We start from the raw sequence: 26,062 nt of genomic DNA on the forward strand, positions 1-26,062 counted from the left end.
CGTGCCACCCTGGGACGCTCTGTGCCCGCGCCGCGTTCTGGATACCCGTGACGTGATCGGATTAACGATTCCACGATTTGTGTCAGGCGGGATGGCGCTCGGACTGATCCAACCTAATCATTTGACCAGCACTTAACGCTGAACATTTGAGGATACCTGTTTTGACTCCCGTTTCGAATTTTCGCTCGAGCAGTGCTGAGAACTGCTTTATGCGTTTATTGAAAAGACTTCAACGCTGTCTGTTGGCTCTGCTGAGAATGCTCGTACGCTGCGGTATTGTTTGCATCGAGGTTGGGCGGCGACGTACGTATGCACGGGCAATCCTCGCTTTACGCGTTTTTGTGCTACGCCATTTTGGAATAACGCGCGCTTTGTATTCAGGCCTTTTATTGACATACGCGAGGCAATTTTTGTATTAACCTCGTCCGCAACGCGACGCACGCCAACCTAGCCTGGCACCGCGACCCAATGGCGTTGCCAGTAGCCAGTGCGGTAAGATAACTAGCGTGCTATACTGGGCAGCATTTTAACGTGTCGGCTTTCGCGGCGGGCGCCTGCTTCGCGAGGTGGAAGGTGGAGGGATGCGACCCCCAAAAGCGCGACCGCGGCCACGAGTCGCAAAGCGTGGAAGTGCATCGCATCCACCCTGCCCACCACAGATCTGTCAGGTGGGGGGTGGAGGGGGGGGCCGCCGAGTGGATCGCCAATACTGGGACGTTCCCGTGAGATTGGCGTTTTCCCATCGCGCGCTAGAAGATCGGACTTCGAAGGTCGCGCGACGTGCGTCAGCGTTGATGTTTTCTGATTCTTACCTCTGTGGGGCTTTGCCTCGTAAGATGTGGGTGGTTTAGTTTAGTTGTATTTGTACGTGCTTGGGTGATTAGTTTACTTTCTTGTACTTTGAACTCCTATCATGTTTTTGTGCTATTTGGTGTTGCAACGTTCTTACCCGCCACGACTGGACATCTGTGACAAAGAGCTTTATAGCTCATCGGATTCCTCCAGTATAAATAAATATTCCGATTCTGAATCGCAGTCCTGAACTGCAGACAATTCACGGAATAGTGAGGGTGGGGGGTAATCGGTGAACCATTAATCCGCTAATGGTCACTAGGTTTAAGATATTTCTTCAGGTCACTTGTTAATTACATTTGTAAATGAGTTACCTGAGGGCCAACATTAAGGCCCCAGGGGGGTGATGTGACGAGTCGTCTTTGAAAATATATTCGTGTGTCAGGTTTCAAAAGAGCCTCATCTGTGGCTGCTTGGATTGCGCAAGACTATTGCAGCTTCGAAGCCGTGCCACTGCAATCTTTTAAACTTCAAATGAATGCCTCGCGGTGATGGCGATGCAAAGTGGCCTCTAATCCAGCACTGGTGGCAGGAGCGAGGTTTGGTGGATCGCACAAATGTTGCAAAACTTCCTTCCCGTGGATGTCGAGGAAGTGTGCCACACTGTACGTAGCCAACTGTGTTAATCCGAGGTGCTATACCCTGACTCGCCAGGAGAAGGTTGGATCACAGCAAGTGTGGGGTCTATGTATGTTGAACTTCTTTCGCACCGTACGTAGCCATCCGTGCTAAATCGGAGGTGCCCTACTCTGGCTCGGCAGGAGAAGGTTGAGTTGCACCAAGTGTGAGGTGCCGCTTGTTCAACCTGTAGTGGGATACAGCGTTGCCCCCGTCGCACTGCCTGGTTGCTGCCTTTGTCGCTCATCTGTGGTTCCTCCCCACGCCTCTTCGTCGTCCCCTCCCTCTTTGAGAGCGAGCAGACACCGTGCACGTTTTAGCGAATTATTGTTATCAATAATGCGCGCACTACAAATTCATGCAATGCTTCTTACAAAACAGGCGCCGTGGGCCCTCTCGTGTTGCTTTGAGGCCATGCCCCGGGACTTGGGGGTGGGAATTATTCCATTGGCTGTGCATTCCGCTGACCAATTCTGGCCGTCTGAAATCGGCCTGGATCGCTCTTTTCCCTGGCTGGGAATCGGCGCTGCTTGGCCACGCTTCCGTCCATCTGAAGTGTGTAGCTAAGCTGCATTCGCAATCGGATCGCATTTAAAAACGCGACTCTCCCGATGGAAAAATTCGCGTCGGAAATCCCGACCCCAAAGCGAACGGTGGATTTTCACGCGGGAATGAAACTCACGTTTTTGTTTTTTTACAAAAATATAATATCAAATACTGAGAGTGAAATTAGTTTTTTTTATTATTATTGCGACTTGGTCACAACTGTTCATCAGCCTGGATCACTCTTCTCCCTAGCTGGGAATTGTGCGATGCTTGGCCATGCTTCCGTCTATCCGAAGTGTGTAGTAGCTAAGCTGGACTCGCAATATGATCGCGTTTTCAAACGCGATCCTCCTGATTGCAAAAATCCACGTCAGTTATCCCGTCCGAAAACGAACGGCAGATTTTAACGCGGAAATGAAACTCACTTTTTTTTTACACAAGAGTATGATCAAATATTGTCTCAAATGCTGAAAGTTTAATTATAATTTTTTTGTATTTTTTGCGACTGGGTCGCAAAAATATATTCAAATTTTACTTCTCCGCTCAGGAATTTGACCTGCATTTCGGAGTGCTTAATATGCAGCATATAAGCCATACAGAGTACAAGCTGTCAATGCCCGCTTTATCCGAAGTAATGCGTGTATTAACTTACTTGGCTAGCTCCAACGGTATTTCATAGCCTAACACGATTTAAAATTGACAGCCCTTGGTCCATCCACTGATGGATGTAGGTCTCCCCATGGGGAACTTGCATGGGCACGGAGACCTTTAACCAGTCACCACAAGCACTCGCATGTCTACATTTAAATCACAGCTCGTTACATATGGTCAACCTCATCATACGAAGCATCACACAAGCATACATTTCTAATACTTTAAACAAATTACAGCAACTTTGTCAATCCATTGCCAAATGATGTCAGTCGTGGTTTCTGCTTGACCATACTTCACCACGCTGGTCAGCAGTACGGGTTGAAGGTTGGGTGGGCTCGGCACAAAGTCTGAATATCACTCGACTGATTAAAAACCCACCGTCATTATTCAAAACGTTATAATCATTACAAGTATCTAACAGTGCCAGAGTTGTGCGAATCAAAGCAGGCCCACGTTTGTTGTCAGACAATAGGGGGTGGGGAGAAGGCTCGTGAAGGACACTGCTACCGGCCAGTTGGAGGCAGTCGCCCTCCATTAACAACAGATGGCAGAGGAGTGATGGCTCACAACAACAAGCAGAGCATCGGGGTGGCTAAAGCGCAGAGTGTTGACATAGCGTTGACACAGCTTGAGACACAGCATGGGACACAGTCGGTGCATCTGCCAGCCATCGCAGTTGGTCATCCCATGGCACCTGGGTTTGTTCCGGGACCTCCCGTCCGCAGCGAGCCTTCGACACTTCACGTGGCCTCAAGGTGCACCTAGCATGGCACGAGCACCACGGTCACATCACCGCCGCTTAGTGGCGAACGGCGGTTGTTGTTGTTGTGTCATTGTGCGGAGCGGTGAGTGCACTGCTCCGTGAACCCGGCGACCCGAGTTCGATTCCCGCTCGCGGCCAAACACCGCGTGGTTGGTGAACGACGATTGGCGTTACGTTGTGTCAAGGGGAAGAGATGTGAAGGGCGGCGGTGGAGTGGGGAGGAAGGCCGCTGTTTACCCGGCAGATGGGTCATGGCTCGGTTAAGGGGTGGGGGGGGGGGAGAAAAGTAGGTCACCCGGCAGCCCGCCGCGCCTGCGGGGAACGTCACCCCGATTCCCCCGGTGCGGGACGAGAGCTGTCGCTGTTGCCGTCGCCCTGGCGAGCCCTCCCCGAGCCGCCCCACTTGCGCACGCGCGAGCGCAGCCTCCTCCTCCCCGCGGCTCCTCTCCGTGAGCCCCCCCCCGCCCGCTCCCTTGTGCCCCCCACCTCGCGCTCCCCTTCGCCCCCCCCCACCCCACTACGGCGCCCCCATTCGCTAATGGCGCGCGCCAAGCGAAAGTTTGAGTGCGCATTAAAATTTTAACGGCTTCACCTCAAACCGAGTTCACGGCGCCTCTGTCTTGGCTGCTCTTGGAGTGATCTTTATTCGGGGCAAGAAATGTATTGATGATTATGCTTTTGCTGTTCAAATGCGGTGAATGGGATCTTATCCTTGGTGATGTGGGGGGTGCTTTTCACGGATCCCAATATCCGCATTTATCCACGACAAGACGACTTTTTTTTAAGCAGGCAAAACTAAAACTAAACTATTTTTTTATTTTACCAGGCAAGGCCCACTGAGCTATGTAGCTATTTTTCAAGAAGCGACCTACCACATGACCGCTCAACGAGGTGGCTTTTCGTCACGGTGTGGAAATGTATAGCACTCAAATAATATAAATAATCTAAACGCATGTTTCTAAATGTGGAGGGAAAACCCGGAGGAACAGGAGATAAAAACATCTACACGACCACGGGGAGAAAGACATGCAAACTCCAAATACAGTAAAACCTCTTGGATTGCGAGTAACTTGGTCTACGAGTGTTTTGCAAGACGAGCAAAAATTTTTAATAAAAATTCATCTGATAAACAACCGAGGTCTTGCAATACGAGTACTGTAGTACGTACAGTATACGCTTTGTCTGCCGAGCGTCACGTGATCACAACTGAGCCGATGGTTCTTCTCTCTCTCTCGCTGCGGGATTGTGGGTAATCGTGTCCCATGCTCGGTCTCAGTCGGCGTGCCTCACTCGTATAGACAACATCCGTGCGAGCGTATACTGTTTACAATAGTGTTGTGACCACGAGTGTGTGCGTAAGGCATTTTTGTATTTTGTGTCCAAGTGTAGTGACTGTTCTTTAGTAACTGTACTGCAAGTGAAAGTCGACCTACACAATAACCCTCCTCTCTCTCGTCTCCCTCACACCAGCCACGATTAAATTTAATTGATAAATTTGATTTCTTTATATAAAATTTAAATAATCCAAATATAAAAAGGTATTTTGTATGAATCATTTTTATATGAATACTTATTTTTGGGTTGTGGAACGAATCATCTGAGTTTCCATTATTTCTTATGGGGAAATTCGCTTTGATATACGAGTGCTTTGGTTACGAACACGTTTCCGGAACGAATTATGTTCGCAATCCAAGGTTTTACTGTATACAGCAGGCGTCGGGTTCGGAATCGAACCCATGACCTTGTATACCAGGCGAGGCGGTCAACATCTCCTAGCCACCGTGGCGCCCTGACCTACCCTTACTAAACATCTGTGAAAAAAATCTCGCTTTATAGCTCCACCGGATTCCTCCAGTGCAAGTAAAGATTTTGATTCTGATTGCGAACAGGCAGCTGTGCCTGCTGCTCAACGCGGAGAACATCTTCCACGCCATGGCGGAGATCTTGCTGGCGGAGGGCGACCTGCGCTTCGCCTCCACCATGGTGCAGACGCTCAACTCCATCCTGCTCACGTCCACCGAGCTCTTTGAGCTACGCACCCAGCTCAAGGACCTGCACACCGCCGTAAGGCCTCGCTCACGCACGCTCACGCACGCTCGCAGACACCCCCTCGCTTGACCAGCTTGCTGAAATTATTAAATCCTTTATATTAAGTTCGCTTGCTTGCTTGCTTGCTTGCGCGCTTACGACCGTGCAAATCTTTCGGTCGTTTTTTAACCCACTTCCCGTGATCCAATCGAGCTGACATTTTGCACACAGACTCGTTGTGCGTGACAATTTATTTTCGTGAAATTTTTTTTCCATAACTTCACACTTTTTAGGAATTTTTTTTAAATATTTAATTACCAATTGCTTAATGGTGGCAGGCAATCATCTGACCCATAGGTGGCAGCCATCTCAAGCCAGAGGACGAGAGGACTCTAGCCGCCACGCATATAAAGGATTTATAGTGAAAAACTTTGTTTTTACGGGTTACTTTTTTTAATGATTATTTTTGCGTGAGTTTGTTTTTTATTATTCTATACAGGGTGCTTCCAAAAATAAATGTTTACACCCCTGAGAATTTGCAACAACACCACGAGCAATGTGCCTCCGGGCTCTGGAGACCACCTGGAGAAGATTCTCGGCATGTGTTGACAATAATGGCGAACAAGTGGAGACTCTTTGAAGCTATTAACATTACATTTGGTAATGTCTATTAAAAACGATAGTCCCATGTAAGTCATCTTCTTGGTTCTTTCGGTAAAGTCACGTAGAATGGAAATAAAAAAATTAACCATAATAAAATAATAAAATAATTCTCTGTGAGAATTGTTTTATTATGTTTTATTTTTATTATTTTATTATTTCCATTCTACGTGACTTTACCGAAAGAACCAAGACGATGAATCCCTGCAGTCACGAAAGCTTTACATCCCATGTAAGTGTTAACGTTTTTTTGAAGTACACTGTGTGTGTGTATATATATTTGTAGGAGACTGTTACAGAGTACGAACCACTACATAGGTGGGGGCGGGGGGTTGGGGTACAGAAGCTCCATGGAAACAAATCCCAAACTCTGCTGTGCTCCAGAACTTCGGGGAGGGAGGAGATTGGGTTCCGCTGCCCCACCGAGTGGGGACCGCACGTGGGGTGTGCGAAGGGACTCGTACGTGGGTAGGGGAAGGAGGTAGGGGAACGAAGAGCTTCAGTAAGGGAGTAGAGGGAGCGGTGGGGGGAAGAAGCGGGGAGCGGGGAATGGAAAAAGGAAAGGGAGGAGCACCGAGGAAGGAATAACGTACATACGCTTGGTGCTTTATCAATTAAGTTGTGTGCAACCTGTCATCGTCAATTAAGTTGTGTGTCCCATAGGGCGGTAATTAACTCGCGGCCTTCCCCGGGGGACGGTGGGGGGGGGGGGCGGCATTCCTTGCGCCTATCCCCTCCCCCCCCCCTCTTGACTGGACTGACTCATTGTATCGGGCGGGTGGTTGATGGTGGTGTTGGCGGCGACGGGAGGGAGAGAGCCGCGATTGCTTTAGGGTGGGAGCACCCTGCGTCGTGTTAGGTTGGTGGGGGGGGCATTCGCTTCGCACTGTGGTGGGGGCGGGGGGTGGGGGGTTTATCGATTTTCGTCGTCGCTTTGGGAGCTGCCCCGGTAGTCGAGAGCGCATCTCGAGTTGCGCGAGGGTCGCGGCCTGCCCCGCCCTCTCGTGAGCGACACATACCGGCGGGGGGGGGGGGGGGGTTTATTTAATTTTTGTGACGGATGTCGGTTCTCGGTTTCCCCGTTGTTGGAGCGCGACGCACCGGCCGTCGCGCCGCGTAGCTCCCGCCGTGCGCACGGTGGCGAACAACAACAAAGACGATCCCCCGTGTCGCCTGCAACTAACTGTTGGGGCAAGTGCTGTTAGCGAACACCTATGGAGGAGGCCGTCACGGCAGACAAGGGGGTGGGCGGGCAGCACCACGCCCGGCCACCTTTTCCACTCCAGTGGCGATGTTTACACACCGCACCAGATACTCAAATGAAGCCGAGTCGACCTTGGGGAGGCCCAGGACCGGCTCAGATCATCGTCACTGTTGTTGGTGACCCTGAGCGAGAATCGTACGCGGGTCGACCAGTCTATCAGAAGCTACGCAATGGGGGAACTGTGTCTGTGGAGATGACTGTGGTGTCACCCCGCCCCCTTTGCCCACAGGAGAGCCGTGCCCTGTTCTGCTCGCTGTACCGCTCCTGGTGCCACAACCCCGTGGCGACCGTGTCGCTGTGCTTCCTCACCCAGAACTACAAGCACGCCTACCACCTCATCCAGAAGTTGTATCCTTAGGTCACGCCCTCACGCACGCTTGCCAACCTTGTCCACGGTGTTTGCGTCACCTTTGAATGACGATAACAACTTTTTATTAGGACGCTGTCTTTCCGACAGCTCCGTTTCTTCACCTGAGGACGGCTGCTTGTGTTGTGGCCGAAACGTCGTGAGAATTTTATCTTGTTATGTTTTATTATTATTTATTTTTATTTCCCTTTTACGTGACTTTCCTGAAAAGAACCAAGAATAACAATAATAACAGTAACAATAGTTTCAGCCTCGTAATGCACCCTGCCGCACAGCTAATCTGAGGCGCGAGGGAGGCACCGCGGACGAGCGGGAGAGACAGCTGCCACGCGGTGAGTCGCTGGCGCCACCATTTGCCCAAGCTCTGCAGTTCCCTCTGTATATCGAGGTGTTCGTCGGCCATTTAATGAACGTACACATTTGGGAGGAAATAACAGCACCCGGAGAAAACCCACACGTGTGCAAGGGGGTAACGCTCTATCCCGTACAGACGGGGAAAAATGTGGGGTCCACACTTTCCCTGTGCTGCCCTTCTGGCAAGCCGGGTTATGGCGGCTTGATTCTCACGGGAAGAGAGTTTCACGACGTACGTACGACCCACCAACCCCCTCCGCTCCTGCCTCAAAACTCACTTTTTTTTATCCCCCAGCTCCAAACGACCCTGCAATCTCCCCACTACTGCCGTTCCTCTTCCCTCTTGGTAATCTCTCCCCATGCCTACCGCTAATTCCCCATCCCCTCACCCCCCCCTCTTCACATCTCGTTCATCTTGGATCTCGCACGTGAATGGGTCGCCCGGGCCCCGAGGTCTTCAGGCAGGGTCATTTTTTGCCTTGCTCGGCGTTTGTTTAGGGACTGGCTATTACCGCGGCGCTGTCACCCACTGCAAATGAAACGTAGAGAAACGTAGAGAAGCATCCTGAAACTTGCCAGGCTCAAGGCGGGGCGGGGCCGACCGCTCTCTCAACACGGAAACTAAAATCCGGGCCCATTGTCTCCGTTATTTCGTACTCTCAATTTCACACAACTTAATTGATGAAGCGATATAATCGTTGGCTTCCTCTGCGGGGAATTCAAGTAACAAAATAAATTAGCAGGGAATTTGCCGCCTCCTTCACGTTTTCGTACCTTTGATTAGTACGGTTGGCGAGGTACGGTGCAAAAGAATATCAACATACAATACAGTGGTACCTCGGTATACGTCGTTAATTCGTTCCAGAAGGTAGGACTTATACCGAAAATGACGTAGACACCAAACGAATTTTTCCCATACGAAATAAAGGGAAAGGAAATAATCAGTTCCAGAGTATAAGAAATGATATTTTATATGGCATATACATTAATGGCGTTGTATAAAATAATTTAGACACTACTTATTACTAAAATGCATACGTAAATTTAAATAAATGGATAAATAAATTTAAATAAATTGAAATAAAAAATTAAGTTTAACATCACTGTACCTTGCTGAGGGGAGTTGATCGCCTACGAGGATGGTGGTGAGGAAGGGGAGGAGTCGTGAACGGGGTCTACGCGGGTACGCGGTGACTCATCCCGACCCATACAAGTTCTAGCAAGCGCGTCGTATCCCAAGCAAGACGTCGTATCCCAAGACATTTTTTTCTCGTCAAAACACGACGTATACCAAACTCGACGTATTCCAAAGAGGTCGTATACCCGAGGTATGCCTGTACTTACCCATAGACTCATCACTACCCATAGACTCAACACTCCACCTTCAATTAGCACGGTTGGCTACGTACGGTTCGAAAGAATATCAACGTATCTGTCCCTCGGATTTTATATTTTTTTATTCTCTGTATGAAGGGACGGATATGTGCCAGGAGGTATATTTGCCAACTCGTGCATTTTTTGCCACCTTTTAATTGCCACTGCTGGCAACAATAGTTTGCGATCCAATGGCCAATTTAACCATCGCCGTGCGCTCGTATTCACGGCCAACCAAGTGGCTACCCTGTGGCGGGAGGTGGGGGGGGGGGGCTTTTGTGCTTCCGCGCCGTCCATCGCAGCGGCCCCTGACTCGCTCGGGAGTACAAGCCACGTTTAAACTAAAAAAAACTAAGCGATTGTATTTTACCAGTTGAGGCACCACTGAGCTATGTAGCTGGTTGTCAGAAGCGACCCGGCTATCACAAATGATAGCTCAACGGAGCGGCTTATCACGTGGACATTTCTAGCAGCCAAATACTCTAAACGCACGTTTCTAAGATAAGAGGGAGCTTCACTGCATTGGTTTATCCAGAATGAACAAAGCGGCTTACCACGTGGAAATATATTGCAGCCAAATACTGTTAAACGCGCGATGTTGATTCTAAATGAGAAAAACCGGAGGACCCGGAGAAAAATCCACGCGACCACGTGGAGAGAGCGAGAGATAGCAAGCTTTCAGGGTCGTTCCCACGACCTCCTGTATACCAGGCGAGGTAGTCAACATCTCCTAGCCACCGTGGTGTTTTTGTTGCAAGTGGTGTGCCCCCGTAGTTTCTTTTCCAGGCCACCTACAAAAGAGTATTCATCCTGATCCGGCTATTACCGCACACGCTGACCGCCTCGGCGCACACACACACGCTCGCTCGCTCATTAGCGGAAAGTTGAACAATTGCCCCAAAGTGTGTGCCGCACACAAAACTTGCGGTTCCAGTGCTTCCAGGCATACACCGCGCACACTGTGGGCTGCCAAGTGCCTCTCTGGAAGGAAGGAGGGGAAGGCCTGTTGCTGACAGATTCACCTGTGTGTTGTGCAAGTGGGACAGCCGTGTTTTTGAAACTTTTTAGATGTTTTATCTCGTTGCCTAAACGGTTTTGTTGGCCGTGCACTTTCAGCTTCCGAGCTGGTGTTGGTGGTCGAGACGAGGCTGAGAGCGTTGTACGTGCAATGCGGCGGTCACGTGACACGCACGGTGTGGGAGTTGTGCCTTCGTGCTGTTTGTGAGTGGCCACACCGTTTGTGTGCTGTTAAATCAAAACCCGGAGGGCCCGGAGAAAAATCCACGCGACCACGGGGAGAACATGCAAACTCCAAATATACAGCAGGCTGCTGTATGCCAGGCGAGGTAGCTAACATCTCGCCACCGTGGCGCCCCCATCGTCTGTCTCTGCTTCCTAGATGCTTGACCAGTCTCGCCCATTCCAGCTGCTGTCCCCTCCGCTGTGATGTTTAAGCGACCTCTACCTTCTCCTGCGACTCTCACAATTATTTATTTAAATTATTTATTTAATTTATTATTTTATTTTTATACGTGCCTTTACCGAAAAAACCAAAGAATAATTCCTGCAGTCACGAAATCTCCAAAATTAAGATCTCACAATTTGTTCCTCCGCATTTCTCTTTCCATAACCATTCACCCGCCTAGGCCTCGGCAAGGTAAGGTAAAAGTGTAAAAACAACGAGCCTACCTTTACCCTACCTTTTACCTTACCACAATACAATCACTCTACCCTACCTTTTACCCTTTAGCAGGTAAGGTAAAAGGTCAAAAGCAACGAGCCTACCTTTTACCCTACCCTTTACCCTTACCCCTTGGCATGTCGACACTTTTACCGTTTTACCCGGTAAAAATGGTACAATTACCTTACCTTGCCGAGGCCTACACCCGCCCGTTCAAATTCTCTGCCGACTCCTGCAGCTCCTCACCGGAACTGGCATTAGGGGTTTTGTCATCACGTTTCAAGTTCCAGTCGATTTGTTGTAACCAGGTGAGCACTCGAGAGACTACGATGGAGCCTCATTTTTTCAAAGGGTCCACCCGGGTTACCAGACCGCCAAAAAAGCTAAACGGATCAAATGAAGTTCAGTGATGAAGCAAAATAGAAATCGGAGGACAAAAACAACGATGTCACATGATATGTAGAGAATACTATACTCTTTGGTTCTTTCGGTAAAGTCACGTAGGTGAAAATAATAAAATAAAATTAAAAATTTAAACTAAATTAAATCACGACGTTTCGGGTGCAACACAAGCGTCCTTCATCAGGTGGGGACCACCACAGCGAAAACAATCGCTGTGGTGATTTAATTAGGTGTTTTAACTTTTTATTTTATTTTCTTAACCTACGTGACTTTACCGAAATAACCAAAGAGTATGCAGTCACAAAAACTTCAAATCTAGAATGTAGAGAAGAATGCACGAACATAAATCAGCGTTCAGTAATACATTCCCTGCAGCGCAAGTCGACTCGGGCAGATTATTTTCAAGACCGATCGTAGCACAATTACAGATACGGGGTGTCTGTTGCACCAGATTGTAAACAGACAAGCACACACGAGTCGAACGCAATCGCAAGTGACTTTATCGTAAACAATCAACGGCATTGGCACGCACGCACACGACTGAATTTAGCCTCCGACCCCAACTCTCGATCTCCTCCAGCTTCATCCAGGCTTCTCTTGTCATCGCCTCGGGGATAGAGCGAGCATTCCCATCTCAGGCCATTTAATGATCTACCCTACCTCCCACCACCACCGCCGCCTCTCAACAGACCACACTCTCTGAACACTTGTGCTTGTCGCGCACTGCTGCATTGCTGCACTGCTGCACTGCTGCATTGCTGCACTGCTGTCGTGTACGGAGGCCGCTCATCTCGCCAAACGCCGTGTCACCAGATTGCTTCGGCCGTCTCTTTCCTTTGCCGTCGCGTCGTCTTTGTCGTCACGGGTTTTTTTGCATCGCCCGAGAAAGGGATGTCGTCGCTTCCCTTCGCTGTGGATGAAGCGTCACGTCCTTAGACCACCCGTGGGCCTGTGATTGTTAACAAGAGGCGATAACACAGGGCAGCTGATTGCAGCGATGTCTCACTAAAATTAGGCCTCGTATAGCATATCTCACAGTGAACATTTGCGCTTGCCACAGATGAACCACACTGCCTTCTCTCGTCAACTCTGGTCACCCTCCCAGCGGCTTTTGGCTCGCCATCGAACAAATATGGTCATCGCATCGCACGCTTTAAAATGCGCATCTGCAGCCATCTGGAACGCTCTTCCTTTCAATGTTAGGAAGCCACCGGAGATATGCACTTTTACATCTGAATTAAAAACTCATTTCTTGAGAACTGCTTTTTGAGTTTAGTTTGTTGTCCTTCGCCCACACACCTCCGATTAGCACGGTCGGTTACATACGGTGCGAAAGAAGTTCAACGTACATCTGTCGGTGCATCTTTGTCGCCGCTATCGAGGAGCAGTTCTTGTTTAGTCGTCATTTAGCTGTCACATTTTCATCGCTGCGAAATGCATATATTTCTTTCAATTTTGACATTCAAAATAATGTACTCAAAATTATCTAAACCCTTTTGTGAATCCACGGCTGGCCTAGCGGACAGCCTCTCCATGGCCGTGTCAATCACGGGAGTTATTTGACCTTCACCTCGCTGGATCGTGCGCGTTGAATTCAAGGGGGCAGTCCGAGCAGGACCAGTTCAGATACCGCTCACGACTGATGTTAGCTGCGGGCAGGAATCAAACTTGGATTGCAACGATTGCAGTGGAGTGCATTAACCAGCACTCTTAAAATCCTCGAATTGTTAATTTTAATAACCTCCAAACTGCTAATTTCATTGAAGGAAAACACGAGTAACAGTGAACCTCTTTGTTTCAACGACGCCATGATGTGCTACTTTTTTTACTCCGGCTACTTAAAGAAAACTTATTCCTCTAAACCGTTCCATGGACCCATTCCGGGGCCCACTTGTTGTGTCCGCGGCTGGTAGAATGTTTCCTGGCCCCGAGGAGGGGGCGATGAGGTAATGGTGGCATTACAGTACGTGCTCTGAAATGAAATCAGGGCAAGTGAAAAGTAGGTCACGCTTCCCTGGTGCATTTGAGTGGAATTGCGATTGTGCTGCTCGTTCGTTCGGTCGCTCGCCTGCCCTATCCGCCCGCTCTCTCGCTCGCCCGCTCACTCACTCACCTGCTCTTGCAAATGAGTCAATCCTCGGCCTCTTGAGTTCTCACCTGGTTGAACAAATAGACCGGTGGATCAACAAAGGGCCGAACGTTAATTCGATATTCACACACGAAGACCGCGTCGTAGTTCTTGCGGGGTCAATGCGAGTTGTCTTCTCGTAGGTGTGGGCGAGCGTAGGGTGGTTGTTGGGGGCGAGTGGGGCGAGCCACGCGGATCGAGGTGGATCGGCCGAACTTTTCCTTGATGCAGACGACCTTGCGGCCCAGCGCAGGACTGGAGGTGACGGTGGACTTCCTCACGGAGGTGGACAAGCTGGTGCAACTCATCGAGAGCCCAATCTTCACATGTGAGAGGACCGCCCCAACGGGCAAAAACAAACCCAAGTCGCACCCGGCGACAATTGCACAACGGTGCATTCCCCAAAACAGCACCACAGCCCGCAACCGAACCTAAAATTAAACTAAGACTTTTTTTTTTATTTTACCAGGTAAGGCCCACAGAGCTCTATTATGGCTCTTTTTCAGATGCAAACCTGGCCACAAATGAGAGCTCAACGAAAGTGGATTGTCGTCACGTGGAAATTTCTAGGGGCCAAATACTCTAAAACACGTGACGTTGATTCTAAATGTGGAGGGAAAAACTGGAGGACCCGGAAAAAAAATCCACACTTCCACGGGGAGAGAGAGAGACACGCAAACTCCAAATATACAGGCATCACCATGGTCGGGTTTGAACCCATGACCTGCATACCAGGGGAGGTAGTTAACATGAGTGAGGAGAGGATTGAGTGGACAGACAACTGAGTGCTATTATTGTAGTTTGTCCTCTTAGTTAAACTGGTGGCCAGCCATGGCAACCGTGAAAGAACCTCAGAAATACCACGTGATAGACCACGACAATCTCAATCCTCTCTTGGAGCTTTGACAGCCTCATTTCCTTTCAAGCAGCTCACGAGTCGGGCACTTATGAAATAAATAATTAAATAAAGGAACCCCGCCGTATTGCCACTCAATCCCGTTAAGCTCGGTCGCTGCGTTTTCGCCGATCTCCATATTTTTGGGCGCCACGCATTTTCTCGTAAAGGCGGGTCCTGGGAGTCTCATTTTGGTCTGCCGCTGAAGATTTCCATGGGGAAGCTCCCTTCGTTTTGGGCCGAGAAGTTGTTCACCTCGCGTGCGGCTCCAAGTTTGCGACTTTATTTTTGTGAATTGATGTTGGCAAGTCCACCCTGGGGTCTGCAAAACGCACCGCCCCCCCCCCTCGCCGTGCCTGGCTGGCGTGATTTTCCGTGCAATTTATTTAGTGATGATGAGACACTGTCAACCTGCTGTCTTACTCCTCCTGATGTCTCCCAAGGCTTATCAGTGCCACCGAATCTCGCTGGCTCAATCCCACCCCTCTCCCCCCCCTGATTCCACACCTCATCCGTACTTTGCAAAAGGCAAGTAGCCCGCGCGCATCCTTGCAGCTTGCCCGCTCTCGCCACCGCTGGAGGGAAGGGCCCTCTACTAAAGAGCTAGAGCCCCTCTAGAGGGTGTTTTGGCCGATTCTTCAAATCTCGCCTAGACCTCCTTCGAAAGAGGCCGTTTGGGGGCACACTCCACACTTTACCCCTCCACACACGGGCCGGGGCCAATCGACGACGTATCCTGGCGGTTCGAGCACCCATCATCATCGTAGGGGCTGTCGAACGGTAGGGAGCGAGGTTGTGAATATTAACGCTCGTTTTTTGTTGTTTTGTTTGTTGCCGTTTCGTTTGTTGGCAGATGCGCGGCGAGACATTATCGTTGTGCCACAGCAAAATCGGAGCCCATGGCCATTGTTACATAGGGCGATCGAGGACTCATTCTCCTCACAGATGCCCGGTTTCTTCTGAGCTCTCTGAAATGAATAGAAGCAGCCCTCGTTTCACTTAATAATGGGAGGAAGAAAGAAAAAAACGACCAAAAAAAAACCAGGGGGTTGTGTGCTCTCCCATAAAAATTGCACGAACAAATGCTCATCTCTGCTGGGCAATAATTATCACGCCGTCGTTAGCAGAGAGGGGTGGGGGGGGGGGGGATCCTGGGAGATGCAATTAGTGGCGGACGTGGGGGGCGGTGGGGGGGTGGTCGGCAATTGTTTGCGTTTCGAGCACCCCGGTCCCTTTTATTCCCCTCGCAACAATAACTTGCTGGATTGAATGACTTTCATTCATAACCTTGCAATTCATTCATGCTGTGACCACCAAAAGAATTACACAAATATCGCAAATCCACTGCTGGGCTGATAGGCCTTGGCGTGGCGGGGCGGGCGGGTGGCGGGGGGGAGTTATTTGAGATGACACTTGGCCCAACGCTGGTCAGTGCAGTGTCGGCTGAATGTTCCTGACCCGCATCGACCATTTGAACTGAACTGAAGATTGAGAACCAGAGAGGAGGATGAGGTTGTATTAGACAGCTGGTGGGGGTCTTCAGCAGCCGGCACTTAAAAGTCTCCCAACGACTGCGAGTTCCTGACCTCTCCGAGGGGGGGGGGGGTGGGGGGCAGGGAATTCCAGAGCCTTGGCAACATGCAGCCCCGGCGGTCGGCCCACGGCAGAAGCCTGGAGCGCGGTTATATTAAGTTACGGGGGGGGGGGGGCATCATCGGTGGATCTCAGAGATGTTATATCAGCAGACAAACGCTCGTTGGGAATAAATAAATTAATTACGGCCGTGATTTTTTTTTTCTTTTTACTTGTTCTCTCCGTCTTGAAAAACAGACCTCCGGCTTCAGCTGCTGGACGTGGAGAGCCACCCGTACCTCATCAAGGCCCTGTACGGCCTGCTGATGCTGCTGCCACAGAGCAGTGCCTTCACCCTGCTGCGTCAGCGCCTGGCCTGTGTGCCGGACCCGCAGCTCATGGTCGCGGAGTGAGTAGCGCGCAGACGCCCGCTTTTACCCAACGCGTGCTCGTGCACCGTCGCAGCCTCGTTCGCCGCTTGCCCCCACGGAGGGATCGCGGTTAGAGAAGTAAAAAATATCACAGAAATATTCGTCCGTCCGTTCGTCACGCCGAGTCCAGCGAAGGAGACCAGAGGTCGCAACCGGGTACCCGATACCCGTACCCTACCCGATACCCAGCTAACCGTACCCGGCCGGGTACGGGTAGCTGGGTAGGCCGTGAGTCACTGGTGAGTAACCGTTTGTCACTCATTTCAGGTAGGGTACGGGTATGGAACGGCTACCCGTACCCGACCGGGTACGGGTACCGGTACCCATTTGCGACCCTGGTGCGGCCGGGTATGGGTAAGGAATCAAAACCCGTTTGCGACCTCTGAAGGAGACCCGTCGCGCCAAACGTGTGACCCTCTCGCGACAGCATTCGCGTAAACCGAAACTTCAATCGCAGTTAAATATTTAAAATTCCCTGCAGCGTAAGTTTGCTCGGCGCGGTTATTTTTAGACCGATGACATTGCAATTACAATATTAAGTTGCAGAAACGTTCAACGGATTATTGGGTGACCATTGCACCAATGTGTAAATGGGCAAAGTGGTTTAAAGCCATTGGCCAAAAAAGTTAAGGGTCTCTGAATACTCGTTGGTGATGGATCGATGTCAGTGACACCATGGTAGTGAGATGTTAACTACCTCGCCCCGGTATACAGGAGGTCGTGGGTTCGATCCCAAGCCTGACACCTGTATATTTAGAGTCTTCATGTTCTCCCCGTGGCCGCTTGGATTTTTTGTCGGGGTCCTTCGGTTTTTCCCTCCACATATAGCAACATGCGTTTTTGAGTCATTTGGCTGCTATAAATTTGCACGTGATAAGCCACTTCATTGAGCTATCATTTGTGGCCAGGTCGCTTCTGAAAAAGAGTTGGAAACCTCCGTGGGGCCTTACCTGGTAAAATAAAAACAAATGTAGTTGACGGTTTAGTTTAACTTTGCAGGACGAACGAGCACAGGCTCGTTTCCTTTGTGGGGTGGTCTGAATCGATGCATTCTCGAAACGTGGCGGTGGCGTTGCTGTTGCTGTTGCCGAATGCCCTCCGAGGTCATGCGAGCCTCGGCTCGACAAATGCAACTCCGAACCCCTTCCACCGGCTCCACTTCCGCTCTCCACGATCTTCCAACTCCACTCGCACCGTCAGCTTCCACTCCTCGTTGCTCTCCCCCCCCCCCCCCCCCGAGCAATGACGCAACAGCAGACTGAAGCGAGAGTCACGCGCCTGGTGCTCGCGGTGTAATTGTAGCCGCCCGGTGATGGAGCGAGCCGGCTGCCCCGGTGCTCGTGTGGCCGCTGTGTCGTGTGCGGCCACTGCTGCTCGCGAGGTCGCGTCATCCCCGATACGCGCCGATGAAGCGCCCGCAACGTCCGATGTTAGGAAGCCACTGCGGAGCTGTGTGAACTTTTACGTCATCGAGATTGACAACGAAAATTTCTTCAGAACTGCCTTTTGTGTTTAGTTTGTTGTCGTCCCCCCCCCGCACCTCCGATTAGCGCAGTTGGCTACGTACGGTGCGAAAGAAGTTCAACATACATACTACGTTACACTATGCTAAACACTCTACGCTACACACTACAATACACTACACTCTACGAGATTGACAACGCATTTCTTCATAACCGCTTTTTGTGTTTAGTTTGTTGTCCTTCCCCCTACACCTCCGATTAGCACGATTGACTACGTAGAGTTGTGAAAGAAGTCCACCGTACATACGTTGCGTTCTCTCCCATCCGTAACAGGCGCCGGGAGGGTATGGACGCGCAGAAGAATTCTACGGAACACCAGGAGCTGCTGCGCAACTTCGAGCAGATGCAGGTCCGGCACCAGCAGGCCAAGCGGCAGCGGCAAGGCCCGGAGCAACGCTTCGCTTGAGCCGAGGAGGGGGGGGGTACCCCCCCCGTAAAAAATAAAATCTTTAAACGACGACGAGACTGGAAAACCGGCGAACGAAACCTCCACCATTCCATTAGTGACAGAGCGGACAGCGGATCCCGTCTAGCGATTTAAGTATGCGGTGTAAAACAAACGTGCTACAGGTCCATATTATACCAAGAAACCGAATACCCTTGCTACGATAAGGACATTATTACAACACAACTGCATTATCGCAGTGCTAAGTTGGTGTGTGTGCGTGCGTGTGTATTTGGGGAGTGGTAGTCTCGCGGTTAGCGCACTGTGCTATGAACCCGGCTACCCAGGTTCGATTCCCGCTCGCGGTCAACATCGGCGACGGATTATCTGAACCCGTCCTGGGCCTCCCCTAGGTCTACTCGGCCTCAAATGAGTACCTGGTGCATTGTGTATGAACATCGCCACTGGGGAGACGAAGGCGGCCGGTCGTGGTGCTGGCCACCCACCCCCTCGTGTGCCGTGCCGGCCTTCACAGGTGCTGCTCGCTTAATAGCACTTTCCCCAAAAGTCTGTTACGGGGGCAGACGGGGGGAGATCTTTGTCTTTGTGTGTGCTAAGTTTGTTGATGCACCGCTGTGTTTCTGGCAATGCGGAGTGGGATTCTGCGCTACTGTAACTTGACACGGGTGACACGGGAGCCAACCCCCACCGACCCCCTCTGTATGTCATATGTGCCGTGAAGCTGCTGTGTCCGCGCGGGTATAAACGAATCTCGACGTGTGTACAAATAAAGCCATCCGCACACTTAATAAACGTGGCCTGCGTTAAGGCTTGCGCGAGCATGGCGGCGCGATGGGGTCGGCGAACGCGTCCGAAACGTGCGTGTGTAAATATTCTCTGAATGTGCGAAGTTTAACGTGGAGGGTAACAACGTTAACGGGCGGGCTGACATGTACACACGTACACACGTACAGATCTCTGCAAGCCTGTGTTGTGTAATCACAGCGTCGCAACTCCTGTTCTACGTGGGTGCAGCCGTGCGTGGCGTCGTCGGCATCATCGCCGCCTGTTGAGACGGCATCTCGATTTGAACGAGGGTTTTGTTATAATTTAATAAATCGTTTTCCTGCTCGTTAAGGTCCCACAGCATTCCCTGGACGAATTCAAATCGATTGTGGTGTGGTGAAAACGCGGGGCCCAGTCGCATTGAACATCGCATGCCCTTTGTTTTCCTGTAACTTGCATTGCTGCAAGCGATAATTATTAGAGGTGAAATTTCACTTCCGGCTTGTTATTTAGCCGAGCACTATTGTAATTTTTCCCTTCTTTCTAAACCCAGTGAGAGATGCTGGTTTTGATGAATCATGACAACCACTGCCACAAAGCCACCTTTAATCGCACACGGTCCAGGTTTAACCCATGGAAAGTGGTCTAAGGGAATGTACAAAATTTGAAGACGACCCATATATCAGATTATTTTTTCAAAGCCATGATGTTGCTTTAAAATACACGCATGCCATATTCGGCGAAGTGACTGAGTGGTCAGGAGACGTATCATGGGCTACAGGAAATGGCCTGTTTTAAATCTCATTATTTCTACTCTTTAATTGATCCGTTAAGTCAGCCTGAATAAATTGTCAATTGTGATAACAAAAATCGGCTCTTGGCTCTAATCCTTACTCTCTACAACAGATCATAGAACCTCTGGTGGCGAGATGGTAATTACCTCGCCAGGTATACAGGAGGTCGTGGGTTCGATCCCAACCCTGATGCCTGTATCTTTGGAGTTTGCGTGTCTCTCCCTGTTGTAGTGCCTTGAATTTTTTCTCCGGGTCCTCCGGTTTTTCCCCTCCACATTTAGAATCAACACGCTTCGAGTATTTGGCTGCTATGAATTTCCGCATGATAAGCCACTTCGTTGAGCTCCAATTTGTCATCGCCAGGTCGCTTTTGTAAAAGAGGTTTCATAGCTCAGTGGGGCCTTACCTGGTAAAATAAAACAAAAATAGTTCACGAGCGGGCCACGGAGATCCGTGTCTCCATCTCGTCCTCAACTCTCCTCCTTGACCACCTCCACCTCATCCAAGGAGTATAAACCATCGTCACGCAAACTCCGGGCATCCTCGCAACAGCAGCTGATTTTGGCGAACCATCAGAACAAAGACGGTGGGTCACCACATCGCGCACTTTGATATGCACTTCTACGGCCGTCTGGAACGGTCCTCCCGATATTAGGAAGCCACGAGTTGTACACTGTTAAATCTCGATTGAATACTCATTTCTTTTAGAGCTGCTTTTTGCGTTTAGTTTATTGTCCATCACCCGCATTTCCGATTAGCGTGGTTGACTACGCACGGCGCGAAAGAAGTCCGAAATGCGTTCTCCAAAAACTGCAGAAGCAAGACTGCAACAAAAAACAGTTTTGGCACGACCACACCGGTGGCGAATCTCGCCGCGAATTAATTTCCGTTGCCACGCGGACACTGGGGCGCAAATTCTCGGCCATGTGCGGATCAAACCCGAACACGTGACCCAGCCCACGTGAGGCGGTGATGGCCACGATTGGTGTCTGCGACAGGTAAAGAGCGCGAGTTCGCGTGGTTTGAACGACTAGAGATGTTGGTAGTTTAACACGTAGCAGGCTTTCGCAACCAATATTATTAATGACCAACGTTTTTGGGTTGAGATCGCGTTATTTATAAATGTGTCGTAACCCTCCACCACCCGACACGGCCAATCAGTAAAAAGTGATTACTAATCTACAACTCGCATCGTAACAACTGTCTGATTACTAATCTAGTATATAACTACAATAACCCCCCCTCCGCTTCAAATCGTTGCACCTGATGAGTTGATGAGTTAATGAAGACGTCACCCTGCTGCTGCTCTATATAAGAACGGGAGACAGAGCAGAGCCTCACCATTCTGGCGAATTGCCCGATGATGCTGGATGCAATTACCAGCGAAACGTCGTACAATTCAAATTGTAAATGTTGTGGCTTCAACACACCGGTGGGCTAAAGCAGTGAACTATTTATCCTTTGTCAACGTGACACTTTTTACTGATTGGCCGTGTCGGGTGGTGGAGGGTTACGACACATTTATAAATAACGTGATCTAAACCCAAAAACGTTGATTATGATGTTGTTAGTTTTTTTTCTTTTTTACCCCCACGTATGGACAAACCGATGCCCCGTGGCAACTTACCATCTCCCGGCTGAGTTTTCGTCGCTGGGATTTTTTTTTTTTGCGGAGAAGAAAAGTTGCCCTTGGGTTTTCTCGCCTGTGCCGGATGTGTGTGTGTGTATATATAAAGTAAACGGCGGCGCTATAACCTTATCAATAATTCACGTGGACAAGCGGCATTCCTTCACCTCGCTGGAGAGAGAGGGAGATGTGCCCTTGCGACACGACAATAACTGATCGTGTCAGCTCGTTTGTGTCCGAATGTGCGGATCGCTCCGCATTTTATGGACAGTGACGGAAGTGCGCCTTTGTATGTACGTGTGTTGATCTTCTTTTGTACCGTACGTTGCCAACCGTGCTGTTATCAGAGGTGCGCGCGGGGGTGGGGGTGGGGGACAAACTGAACCCACAAGCAGTTATTCTTGGTTGTTTCGGTAAAGTCACGTAGAAGGGAAATAATAAAAATGAAACAATACAATTATTCTTTCCCTTCTACGTGACTTTACCGAAAGAACCAAGATTATGAATCCCTGCAGTCACGAAAGCTTTGAATCCACAAGCAGTTATAAAGAGATGAGTTTATCAATCTAAATCAGTGGTTCTTAACCTGGGGGGGGGGGGGGGGTGCATACACACCCTGGGGGTACGAGATGCCCTTCCTGAGAACCAAAGTGGTGGTGGTGGGGGGGGTGTGGAGGCTGACTTAAAGGTGAATATCCACTGATCTAGATGATGATTTCAAAGTGCCACAGCTCCCTGCGGCTACCGAATATCCGCAAGCGAGAGCGTTCTGGACGGGCCGCAATAATCGCACGTGACAGCGCACGATGCCGGTGGCCACCGCCTTTGTTCCGACGGCCGAGCCAAGATCGGCCGCTGCTGCTGCCAATGATGAGCGGAGTTTGCGTGGTGATGGTTTAGCCTCCCTGCTCTGCCCACCGACCTGAAACCGTTGTGCCGGAGAGATCTGTAACCAGGGTGTGGACAACCTCGACATCCATTCATTCACTGTCGCAAATCGCATTTTGTTTTTCTTATCATGTCTCGATATTCCTGGGGGGATCTGCAGATGACTGAATAATGATTCGCCTGTCTACCCCCCCCCCCCCCCCCCCCGTGAATTGTACGATCCGGAGATTGGAGTGTGATGGATAAGACGGCCTCCGTTGCTTTATTGTTAAACAGACCTCGGTTACAAGTGAGGTACAGTTTCATTTGTGTTTACACGCAAACCCAACACAATAACACCGTGTGTGTGGCTTACAATGAATAAAATATATTATATATTGTATTATATATAATAGGCGACGATTGGAGCAAGAGTCGTCATAGCACGCCATTTATAGATTTCTTATTAAATAGTTGAATTGCAAATTAAAGTGCTGTTTTTCATGAATTGAATTCCTGTATTTGCGAATTTACAGCATTTGAAAAACAATATACATATAGGATGACCATCGTTGTTACATCTGTTTTCGTAACGAATTTATTAAATGCACCTCAGCTCGTGTTAAACAGTGATACGGTCAAATCATCGTCGGCAGTGTCCTATACACTGCTTGACGAAGGCCTCTCCACATCGTCATCATCCTCCTCATCCCTTACGATCTTGCGATGGCACATTCCATCTCCGCCTCGGGTCGTTCCTCCTGGCGTGCTCCCCTTCCCAGGCTCCCATTCTGTCACCAGTCGTGTCCATTGCCCTGCTGTCCAAGTCCACTCTTAAGCCTTTCCCGTTCCGAGACGTCTGCCAGTTGCAGGGCGGGTGTCCCGCTCACCGCCCAATCTCAGAACACGTGAGCGGTTCGGCGTTGATTTCATTTCCTTTCGAGACGCCTTGTAGTGCCGCTGTTTTTAATGACGTAGTGTACTCACCGCAGACAACTGTGGAGACACGACCACAGCTCTACAATAGCTGGCGCCAGACTGTGCCGCACGCTCCCTCCCGCGTGGCCTTTTACTTTGTCGGAGCGTACACGTACATCATATGACGTACGTGTGTATGACGTACACGTACGTCATACACACGTAAGTGTATGTCATAGGACATGTACGTCATCAGATATGCAAACCGAGATATACAAACTTAGATTTGCAAACCTCGATATGCAAACCTAGATATGCAAACCTAGATTTACTAACCTAGATATACTAAACCGTATTGGATTTTGCAGTTGAATCCCTTCGGCAATAATTTCCTTTTTTTATTACTTGACTTTTGTTCCGATAGTTCGTCTTTTTTTAACCCCAATGTGTCGTGGTGTTTTGTTGTTAAACACATCAATAAATTTACGTCGTTTATTGCCATTTGTTATTTTAACGGCGAATCTGAGATGGTTAATACTTTTACCATTTTATATATTTTTGCATTTGTGGCACATCCTCTGACTCCTTATTTTTTATTTCCACTTCATGTCTTCGTACAATCTCATTGCAGCTGTTCCATCTTTATAAATGGTTTGGATAATTTAAATGTGATTGCGAAATATCAGTTTTCCACCGAGTCGAATGCCTATTCGAAGGGCCACAAATGTCAGGCACAATGCTACTTTGATATGCACTTGTCTTGTTATGGAAGTCGATTGATGATGTTCGTTCGTTTCTCAGTCTGCTTGTTCTCGTGAGGGTCGCGGCGGCAAGTATGTTGAGTAGGGCGGTCCACACCGCCCTTTCCCTGGCGATAGACACTAGCACTATACACTACACTATACACTACATGATACACTACACTATACACTACTAAACACTACACTATACACTACTATACACTACACTACTATACACTAATACACTACACGATACACTACTATACACTACACTACTAAACACTACACTATACACTACTATACACTACACTACTATACACTAATACACAACACGATACACTACTATACACTACACTACTATACACTACACTACTACAATACACTACTACACGATTCCCTACACTACTATACATTACAATATACACGACTATACACTACACTATACATTATACACTTATATACACTACTACACGATACACTACACTACTACACTATATACTGCACTATACACTACACTACATACCAAACTATACACGACACTACTATACACTACTACACTACAATACACTACTACACGATTCACTACACTACTATACACTACACTATACACTACTACACTATACACTTCTATGCACCACTACACGATACACTACACTATATACTAAACTATACACTACACTACTACACTATACACTTCTATGCACCACTACACGATACACTACACTATATACTAAACTATACACTACACTACTACTATACACAATACTCTAGCTCTTCCTGGGGAATTCCCAGGCGTTCCCAGACCAGCCGAGCGACACAGTCCCGCCAGCAGCAGCAGCCTGGTCCTGGGCCGACCCCGGGGTCTTCGCTGCTCCTGCTGCTACTGCCCGGCATAGTTCCAGGGGGAGTCTACCGGGGGGCATCCTTACCAGGGTGCCCGAACCACCTCAACTGGCTGCCCTCTAAATGTAATATGATTCAGGTTCTCTGATCTCCGTGTATAGTTTATATATACATGTAATGTCCTTGTATGGAGACGGAGTCGTCGTAGAGCAGAGGTGGGACAAAGTAATTGTTATGCAAGTCCAAGTCGAGTCTGAAGTCATCAAATTCATGACTCGAGTCTGACTCGAGTCCAAGTCACATGACTCGAGTCCACACCTCAGAGGTGGGACAAAGTCATTGTTATGCAAGTCCAAGTCGAGTCTGAAGTCATCAAATTCATGACTCGAGTCTGACTCGAGTCCAAGTCACATGACTCGAGTCCACACCTCAGAGGTGGGACAAAGTCATTGTTATGCAAGTCCAAGTCGAGTCTGAAGTCATCAAATTCATGACTCGAGTCTGACTCGAGTCCAAGTAACATGACTCGAGTCCACACCTCAGAGGTGGGACAAAGTCATTGTTATGCAAGTCCAAGTCGAGTCTGAAGTCATCAAATTCATGACTCGAGTCTGACTCGAGTCCAAGTCACATGACTCGAGTCCACACCTCAGAGGTGGGACAAAGTCATTGTTATGCAAGTCCAAGTCGAGTCTGAAGTCATCAAATTCATGACTCGAGTCTGACTCGAGTCCAAGTCACATGACTCGAGTCCACACCTCAGAGGTGGGACAAAGTCATTGTTATGCAAGTCCAAGTCGAGTCTGAAGTCATCAAATTCATGACTCGAGTCTGACTCGAGTCCAAGTCACATGACTCGAGTCCACACCTCTGTCGTAGAGGCAACACGGTTTATGTATAATATAACGGGATACACTCAATCCCTAACACAAAGGGGTAGTGGCCTCTTTCACCCACAACCTCGGGAGGTACAGCCTCCGGGCTATCGTA

The 26,062-nt window shown here is 49.3% G+C and overlaps 1 protein-coding gene across 1 annotated transcript in view; it reads left to right on the top strand.

The window, feature by feature from the left end:
* The window catches only part of VAC14 (VAC14 component of PIKFYVE complex), a 48,782-nt gene extending 29,144 nt beyond the window's left edge, over positions 1 to 19,638 (top strand). Inside the window, exons 15-19 of the mRNA XM_061573498.1 lie at positions 5,323 to 5,497; positions 7,615 to 7,733; positions 13,940 to 14,019; positions 16,417 to 16,567; positions 18,386 to 19,638. Coding sequence (XP_061429482.1) covers positions 5,323 to 5,497; positions 7,615 to 7,733; positions 13,940 to 14,019; positions 16,417 to 16,567; positions 18,386 to 18,518 — 658 coding nt within the window. The 3' untranslated portion in view covers positions 18,519 to 19,638. The remainder of the gene's footprint in view (positions 1 to 5,322; positions 5,498 to 7,614; positions 7,734 to 13,939; positions 14,020 to 16,416; positions 16,568 to 18,385) is intronic.
* Positions 19,639 to 26,062: the final 6,424 nt, after the last annotated feature.

Source organism: Lethenteron reissneri, chromosome 52 (genome assembly GCF_015708825.2).
Source record: "Lethenteron reissneri isolate LAM-NWPU_2019-01 chromosome 52, ASM1570882v1, whole genome shotgun sequence".
NCBI classification, from domain to species: Eukaryota; Metazoa; Chordata; class Hyperoartia; order Petromyzontiformes; family Petromyzontidae; genus Lethenteron; species Lethenteron reissneri.